We start from the raw sequence: 10,081 nt of genomic DNA on the forward strand, positions 1-10,081 counted from the left end.
TGATGTACAGTCTCATCCCCTACAGTTTAAATCCTCTGTGCTGATGTACAGTCTCATCCCCTACAGTTTAAATCCTCTGTGCTGATGCACAGTCTCATCCCCTACAGTTTAAATCCTCTGTGCTGATGCACAGTCTCATCCCCTACAGTTTAAATCCTCTGTGCTGATGCACAGTCTCATCCCCTACAGTTTAAATCCTCTGTGCTGATGTACAGTCTCATTCCCTGTGCTGCAAATGCAAATGCAGACAATAAAATAAAAGACAGAAACGCTGGCTCGCTTTTCTGTGCTCGTTTTTATTAAAAGTCTTACACTTAATTTGAGTATTGTTCACATAATCCTTTGGAAACGAGGTCTCCTATCGACTCCTTCCTCATTTCCAAGCAGTCAAAACTTGTGGGATTACCCTTGTTAATAGTAATTTAATAGCATAGAATGATTATTATGCTGCCAGTAGCATCTTTACACTCTGCAAAAAATAAGAAATAAATGCTGTGTACTTATTGAATGGTTATAGCTGTAATATATATTGAAATGTATTTAAAGGAAAGCCCCTTGAGATGCATTATCTCATTTTAGAGGGGGTCCTCGGGCACAACACAATGAATACAATACATTTAGAGGGGGTCCTCGGGCACAACACAATGAATACAATATATAGACAAAACAGTACATGTTGACACACAACAACACACAATAATATATTGTGCAGGAAATTAAGGGATTCTGGCATGGCACATCTTATTGTCACAGAACGATTGTGAACAAATGACCAATACACAGAACGTTTGCACATTCACAATCATATGGCATTGCAATGTTTGGTAAGCTGTTATCTCTGCAAGATGTGAAGTAATATTGATGTGTAATAATACGGACAAAAACTAGCACAGATGGACACAAAGGTAATGCATCTGTTTCCTAATTATGTTGATGTACGTACATCAACGTACACACACTGCTTGTGTGTCCTTGTGTATTTGCATGTGCCCTTGTGCCCACAATGACATAAGCCTACCTTTGTACCCCAACACAGTGACATGTAGGCTATGCACTTACTTAATATATAATGTGTGCATATGTACTTGTACTGTATATGTGTGTGTGTGTGTGTGTGTGTGTGTGTGTGTGTGTGTGTGTGTCCGTCCGTCCGTCCTAGGGAAGTGTCTCTACGTTGATGTAGGTGAGGACAACGTCGTGCAGGATGTTGATCCTGTCAATCTGGTTGAGCTCTTTGCAGTGGTGAAGGCACTCGAACGCGGGCACGTTGTTCACCGCCACCCGGAAGCCCTCCATCGTGCACAGGATCTTCATCTGAAACACAGCGGAGGATCCAACATGTAGGCGAGTACTCAAGCGCTCAAAACACCAGAGCCAGACCCACGCGTCGGTTTGGTCGATATGGCATGGGCGAACAGTTTCAAAGGTTTCCCAAAATGTTCAATGTTGATTTACTCACACACGTGACACGTTGTGTTTCTACCACATTGTGAGCTTGTAGATAGGCTATTTTTGAGTAGTAAAGTAATGTATCTCAAAACATCCGTAATCAATAGGCCAGGAAATTCCTTTACATCTGGCAACAGAAAACTTTGGCCCGGTTTCCCAAAGGACACATGGTGTAAGAGGTATGTTGTTGCACATGCTCAGATGCCCTCTAGGCCGCACACAGAAGCCTGTGAACATAGGCATTTCGTGCATAGATGTGCCACACAATGGTAGACCTTTTTGAGTGGTGCAACCACTCCAAGGAACAGCAATGTCCGTGTTCACCTATGTGTGTCTGTGTTGGTTAATGAGCACCAGTATATGACTATGAATACCAGTAGGGGTGCTGTTGTGCCAGAAACAGAGAGAGGGATAGTGCTGCACTGTTGCCTGCTAATGAGAGAGAGAGAGAGAGAGAGAGAGAGAGGTGGGGGGGGGGGGAGATGCACCACGAGTAAAGAGAGCCTACTGACAGCTGTCCAGCAGTCCAAATTACATTACATTTCAGAATGGTAGACCTGAGGCCTGAGGCCTACCATTGTGTGACACATCTATGCACGAAATGTCTATGTTCACAGGCTTCTTTGTGCGGCCTAGAGGGCATCTGAGCATGTGCAACACCATACCTCTTACGCCATGTGTCCTTTGGGAAACCGGGCCATTATCTATGTGGCACTTTTTAATTTAAAGTTTGGAGTGATTGGCATCATGGCCTCCCGCACTGGGTAGGTCCTGACTGTACATTTAACAACAGCTGCAACAGCCACTGAACTCCTGCATGCATGATCATCCTGAACCAGAATACAGAATTAGCTCTTCAGATTAGTAATTTCCTGAGAATGGTTAATGTTATTGGTGTTACTAAGCAGCAAGACACCGTGACTCCCCCATCTCTGAGTTCCCACTGACCTCCAGGAGTCTCCCAGCAGTAGAGCTGTCCCTTTATCTAGGATGAGACTCCCCAAACGACTTTCCAAATCCCCTTTCCATCCTCTGAGCCAATCGTTAGCCTCAGCCTGATATTAACCGTGAGAGAGTATAGTCTAGTGTCAGTGAGTCATCAGTGGGTCTGCTCCCCATCCTAACTAGAGCTGTTGTACAACACTCACCTCGAAGGGGCTCCCCGCAGCGAAGGGGAACGGCCCCTTCAGGTCCCTCTCCTCTTTGCCCCAGTTGGCACCTATTTTGTGGTTACGGACCAGCACCTGCTTGCCCATGTCATTGAAGCGGGGGTTGATGTGTAATGCGATGTCGTTACCTCGCAGGAAGTTGATGGTGAACCTAAGGAAAAACAAAAGTGATGATAAACTATTAGAGTAGACTAGACTGAGCACGCCAAACATCTAGCATTGCTTTTTCTGCTCTATATTCACACACACCTTGAAAAACGTATTCTGCTGGAAATAAAGATGCATAAAGATGTTCTCCTCTTCCCTTTAGTGTCTCTGTGTCTGCTACTCACTATGGCATCCCACTATAGCATTGGTTCTCAAAGTTTCAATTTGGGGGTCCATGAAAAAGTTTGAGAACCACTACACTATCGGCTAAAACTAGATGATCTACAGGCCCATAATGCGTTGTCACATGACACACATGGTAAATGTATTCTACCCAAACAAGAGGCTACAGACACCTATTGTCTAAAACTGCTGAATCACGCCATCAACGGACACAATTTCTTTTGTTGGCATGTCATGGAGTGGAAAGGACAATACAGATAACACTTACATTTTAGCTTTAGGCTTCACGTTGCCCATTATAGTCATCAGCATCCTGTCGTAAACACCTCGAGCCAAGTTCAAGTTGTATGGCACGCTCTGCACAGCAGCACAATGGAAGGGAACAATGTTAAACAGCTCACATACTTTGCGACATTTAAGACATTGTTCATTCGTTCATTCGTTCATTCGTTTCATTCGTTCATTCATTCAGCTATGCATTCATAAATATACCCAAAATACATCCATTTAAGATCCACCGATTTTCCATCCATCCATCCATCCATCCACCCACCCATCCCATCTATCTATCTAGCATCCACCCATCCATTCAAAAAACTATAGATTATACTGTATATCTATCATCTATCTATAATTCTAATTCATATGTATATATGTAATCCAAATACGAGCAAAACCAGTACAATTGTCAAGTGCATTATGCAATTCAGACCTGAGTTCTCATTCTCAAGGTAGACCTATAGTCATACAGCCGCAATGATTACACAAAGTTACAGATACAGCTAAAATACAAATACAGCTAAAGTAGCTGATCTACAAGCTTGAAACTTGTGGATGTGCTACTTTTGATGCTTTTGTGTGACACTGTAATAGGATCAAGTAGGCCGGGCATTCATTTATGAAATAAGTTAAACACAAAAAGGGATATTTCACTTTCAAATTAAAGAAACGATATAAAAATGAAAAAGTCATGGAAATATTACAGCCCCTTCACGCATTAGAAGGACGACAGGTGTTTTCAATGAATCTACCATTGTTAAAATGGAGTTTAAAGTTACACGCCTGTTTGAAAGTAAATTATATCCCTTTTAATTGCACGGAACTCACCAGTGGTCCAGCAGCGGGTGGCACTGGCCACTGTGGAGGCATGAGACCCGGGTTCTGTCCGGGCCACCCGGGCTGCCCTGGGTGGAACCCCCATGTCGTAGGCCAGCCACCACCTTTGGCGGTACTGGGAGCAGGGGGGGGTAACTGGGGCTGCTGGGGTTGCTGGTGTTGAGCGGGTTGCTGGGGTTGGGGGATGGGCTGAGGCTGAACAGGTTGATACTGGGGGGGCAGACCAGGTTGATACTGGGGGGGCAGACCAGGTTGATACTGGGGCTGGGAAGGTTGATACTGGGTACCAGGCCAACACGGTACACCACAGTTCTGCACTTGAGCAGGTAACTGGAATGGGGCGATGGCTTGGGATGGGGCTGGAGGTGGAGCTGGGTCTGGAGCTGCGGCAGGAGCAGGAGCTGGAGCCAGGGTTGGAGCAGGAGCCGGCTGCATCCCAGGCCAGCAGGGTGTCCCAGGCTGCCCTGTCCAGCACGGTCCTGAAGGCTGGCTGGGCTGGGGCTGGGGCTGGGTGGGTTGCTCTGGCTGCATTGGCTGGGCAGGCTGCAAGCCATGGGGCCATGCCGGGAAGCCAGGCTGCGCTCCGGGCCACAGGCTGTTACCCTGTGGTAAATGCGGGGCAGAGCCAGCGGACGGGCAGCCGCCACACATTGGGTCTAGGTGCTGAGGGACGGGTGGAGGAGAGGCGGGTCGGGCCACGATGGAGATATGAGGGAGAGACAGAGTGGAGAGGATGGAGGACACCAAGTTGTCCAACTATTTTGCAAACAGCCCCATTCACGTAAGCAAAACAAAAACACTTCATTTATAACTCAGATTAAGTCAAGGCAGTGTGATTGCGGTGACCTCAATTATGTGTAGATGTGAGAGAATTGGAGGTGGTATACTTACATTCATTCTACCTGCAAAGAAAAAAACAAAAAAATAAATCAAACCAACAGAATTCAGAAACCTAGAAATCAGGCCTAGTTGTTTGAGACACAAGAAGCCGTTCTCTAAAGCTGCAAAGAGGAACATATCTGCGTGCGACTAAAGCCCTATTGTGCATCATGGGTTTCACTAATTGAATGATGACAATGACACACGAGCTGAGTAATACAGTCACAGAATGTCACGTTGATTCTGGTTGGCACAAGGGGGAGAGATTCTCTCAAGGAATGTGTGTTAACAAAGTATATTCTCTTCTGTAACATATGTTCTCTCTTGTATCAGCAGATTCTATGCATGGTCGTTAGCAAAATGATTTAGTGGAGCACCCAGGCTCACGTTTCTGTTCCTTAATGTGTGTTATTGCTTGAGCCTGGCAGACTAATGAGACATGAAATGAAATCATTTCTCATGATTAATCATTTTACCACATATATTATACACACATCAAATATAAAGCCCAATTTAATGGTCAGTCAGTCAGAGTTGATGTATTTATCTACTGATAGATTCTGTGCACTTTTATGGAATTTCAAGACAATCTTTGTAGAATATCACCATCATCATCAATATAATCTACACCAACATAAACAGAAGCAGTGGAAAGATATTCCTCTATTATTAACGTACTATTTGAACGATTGGCTAATTAGGTTTATTCCTCCGTCATTATTAGTATTTATAATAGTTATTATGAAGATCAAGAGTAACAGCAATTACAGCATGGTGATTATAAATGTTTTAATATATTCATCCAATTTAAGAGTCATAAGCTCCCAACTCTGTTTAACGTACAACAGTACACAACTCTCATTCTGTATCTGTAGCTCTTAAACAGCTTTTGCCCAGAATTATGAAAACATCACAAGTGGACCTGGTGAACGCTTTAGGTCCCAGCGATATACGTATCTATGGTTTCTCTATGGGGTCCAGGATTAAGGAACCCTCTAGGTTCCTTGGAGGGGTCCATTTAATGGACTCGTCTGACTGTAACTCTGAGAGTTTACAAATGGAACACAATGGACCTGTACAGGTCCATTTGTATACTCTCAGAGTCATGGGGTCCTTGAAATGAAAACGGTTCGAGAACCACTGTAGAACCAGGCTCCATGCAGATAAAAATTTAAAATAAAGTTGTTACCTGTTGTTCTTGGGTCCTCAGAAGCAGGCTGTAGATTGTGGTGTAGTTAAGGAGAATCAGGCAGCTCGCAGCCAGACAAACACACACACAGTCTTTTATACTGCCAACCCTCTCTCCATTTAGCCCTGTCCCATTTCCCAGAAAACACCCCGGAAATGTTGTCACAACACAAAGGTAAACAAGTTCTGGTGGGTTGTGATTGTGATTTGTGAAGATGCGAAATTTAAGATGTCCATTATACGTACAAAGAGAGTACAATTATTTGGTTTTTACTCCTTGATATTGCAGCAACAATGGAAATAGCATTAAACTATATACTGTACATACATAATCATACATAAGCTAGATAAGCTATACATTTAGTATATCTACTATAAATCTACAAAATATCTGCATGTGTGTGTTTGTATGTGTGTGACTGTCAAATCAGACTGTTTGATCTTTTGCTGACCCCAGGTCATTCAATCTTAGTGACCAGTGTACAACGTTAGCACATTCTCCAGCAGGCCACTCTGTCTGGTTTTCCCTCAAACATCCCAGTCACACACAAGGGGCTTTTCTCCTCCTAACGTGGTTGACTTCATTGCAAAACAGTCATAAGACTCTGACCACGGCTCTGGCGTATAGCTGTGCTGTGAGTGAAGCTCAGAGTTACAGCTACAGCAGATATAGAACATACATTGAATTAATTCAGTGCTCCCTGTTTCTCTCTAGGCTCTAGTATAGTATAATAGTATATACATAGTACTATAGTATAGTATAGTATAATTCTACACTTCATACATTCATGCACTCGTCGCACTGTATGCTCATACACATGGTCACACCATACTAAAGACCGCAATGGAAACAAGCTGTAAGCTTTTGTTTTTTGATTATGGTGGGTCATATCATTATATAAATATAATTATGATAATTTAAGATATCAATCAATAAAACTCCCATAACTCAGAGGGTACAAAGGGAAGAGAATAGACCTGTACAGGTCCATTTGGTTATTTGTACTCACCTTCAAGGATCCATTTGGGAATCCCCTCAAGGAACCCTGAGGGTCCCTGGGCTCCATTTTGAGCCCTATAATGCAAGGAATTATCAACCGTAACTGGGTTTATTTGTGTGAATGAAAACACTTATTTTACCTTCAAATTAACTCATTCTACAACTGCATGATTTTCCTCAAATATTTTGGTTTATTGGGTTGTTTATCTACTTTAGAACTACTTATAGGGTTCACAAACTTGTAATCCACTATAGGTGTAGGAAAAGGTCAACACATTGTTTTAGGCATAAGCAGTGGGGAGGTATACGTCATCACACATCAGCTACAATCAACCTGGCTTGTATAATAACCTCATTCAGTTAGTCATTTAGTAACTTTCCTCTTCTATCCTGGATTTGAACACGGTTTGCTGTGCAAGTGCATTGATCTAATAGATCCCTGCTTGCTCTGGGAATACATTGAATCTTGACCATTAGGTCAACATTTGTCAGATCCTGTGTCTATAGGTGAGACATGACCTTTGACACAAACTTAATAGAAGGGTAGGGAGACAAAATACAATCACCCCAATTGTATAAGTTATATATTGTATTAACATACTCTACCATACAGATTGAACAATATTACATTTTATTCATAGAAAACTGTTACATAGTTAGGCATTAAGTGTTATAGTTAGTAATTAGCAAAGACACAGGTATGGGTAGAATTAGAATATCAATCAATCTTTATTTCACTCCAATAGGTCCATAAACAATTCAGGGGACAACACAATGTAAAACAGCAAGAACAACATCTAAATCTAAACAAAAATCATACACTCTCCAGGAACAGTAAGAGTACAGTATCTGATACTGCTCTTCTTAGGCATGGTCAAAGTCATGATTAAAAATGTTCAGACATTCAACCTCATTGTAGAGAAGCACAGAAACGTATTAACACTAGTAACAAAAACAGTAACAATATGACAGTCAATATGTTTTCAGCAATTTAGGACAGTGAGTCATCCATAATAAGTCTGTGCGTATTATGCAGAGACACCTGCATTCAGATTTGATTTGAATTCACCTTGGCTTGACATTTTCTTTTTAGTATTATCAAACAAGTATTCAATAAATTAATTTTAAGTGTAAAGTAAAGAAGTGGTCCAAGTCTGAACACACAATGATTCGTCTACTCCTGGGCTGGTCAAGTGTGCAGCTGGTATAGACCACCACTAGGTAGAAACATGTAACGGTAACCAACAGCATATTTCTTTTAATAATTTCTCCGTTCCTTGATCTTTTAGTAAAAAGAAAATTACAGGTGGGTTGCCAATTTCATCCAATCAGGAGAGAGAGAACCCATTTATCAGCTTCAATTTGAACTAGTTCCAGAGACAGGGAGACGCCTGTTACTGTAACAAATAGCAATGATTACTTTGCATTCATATTAACAAAACAAAAAAACAGGCAAACATTGATCAAAATAACAATTCTTCTACATTCTGTAATTGTGTAGACGTCTTGTAAATTAAGTAATGCAGTTGTTTAACAACAATTTAAGAGTTAAAGGTATATAAGGGTCCATCAACTCTCCATCATTTAGCTAGGGACCACCTGGAACCCCCTCAAGGACCACTAGTTGAAAACCCACTGACTTACCCATTAAAACCGGGAAAGTATCTGTGCCACATTAGATCTGATTTTATACTTTGGCGATTCAAAAATAGCACAAAGCAAATCTTTACTTCCATTTTCAGGTGGGGGGGCCAAATACATATCATTTTGGGGGTCCTTGACATGGAAAGGTTTGAGCACCACAGAAAACTATTAGGATTTAGAAGACATTTTTCAAATCGGCCTAAGGTCTTAATGGTTTAATAAAATAAATAATATCACTTAAGTATACCATCTTTAAAGGTTAAAGGGGAGTGACAGACTTGTTTAGGGGTTAAGGCCAATAAATGTTTCAAAATAATCCATCAAGGTCAGACCCCCAACTCTATTCTAATTACAAAGTTACAAACACGACACTAGACGGGCTACTCATCTCCATCCTCCCCTTACAGAGGTACTACACTATACGACAAATACTCTACTGGTTAGCAACTGTATTCTCTTAATTTATATAAGAAGTATGTTCTGATTAAGAAGATCACTTAAGCCCTTTTTTTCCGGAAAGAACATTTCTTTTTAAATAACAAATAAATTGTGAGAGACAAATATCCATTCAGCCTCCAAACAGTTCTGTGTTCTGAATGCCAGACCACGCCCAGTCACTAATCTGATCAATGAATTGCAGCTGTAGCATCTTGCTCCGTCGTCTACAGCGACTGAATCCAAGCCAGCAGAATGGATTTAATACCTGGATGTGGTTCCGACATACTGTGGGCAATCAATCCCTCATGGAGGTAGGCAGATCTGAGTCAACATGCAGGAGTTCTGAATGATGTAAATGTGTAGTTCCGTTGGGATGGAGTATGTATTGGGCCAGGAGTGACCCGGTTCTATCTGAGCCAGGGTATCGATCTTCAAGATGAAGTCCTTCACAGGAAGCACAGGCTGGAGAACAGATAGACCATGACGGGAGCCAACAGAGCAGTCAGCAGGATGGAGCAACCCCTAAGAAAGACTATTTTTAGCATTTCTTGTACATAATTTGAATTGAGATATCGCTCGATTAAACTGAACAGTTATGGAACAACAGCTTTGACATGGATTATCACATTTTGAGCCTGTACCCGAAAGCTTGTTTCTTGAAAGTTATATTTAAAATAGTATAGCCCAATCGGACCAATAAACCGGTGGACATACTGTACCCCTAAAAGGCCATAATATGTATTATTACTCTTGCCATTATCTTGCCGTTATATTTCAAATTACAGCCCAACATACTAGTGATTATATGTCAATTTATCATTAATACAATTATGTCCAGCCAGCCACCCTTACCTTTCTCAGTTCACAG

The 10,081-nt window shown here is 41.8% G+C and overlaps 1 protein-coding gene across 1 annotated transcript; it reads right to left on the reverse strand.

Moving 5' to 3' along the window:
• Positions 1-334: 334 nt before the first annotated feature.
• LOC308334630 (uncharacterized protein) lies at positions 335-7,198 on the reverse strand (the record flags this gene model as incomplete). Its single annotated transcript, XM_080791434.1, has 5 exons — positions 335-1,314; positions 2,598-2,769; positions 3,217-3,305; positions 4,056-4,820; positions 7,142-7,198. 5 exons carry the CDS (start codon positions 7,196-7,198, stop codon positions 1,156-1,158), a joined length of 1,242 nt encoding a protein of 413 aa, XP_080647560.1. The 3' UTR covers positions 335-1,155.
• Between the last annotated feature and the right edge of the window lie 2,883 nt (positions 7,199-10,081).

The sequence above is a fragment of the Protomyctophum bolini genome, assembly GCF_963924005.1.
Source record: "Protomyctophum bolini genome assembly, chromosome: 19".
NCBI classification, from domain to species: Eukaryota; Metazoa; Chordata; class Actinopteri; order Myctophiformes; family Myctophidae; genus Protomyctophum; species Protomyctophum bolini.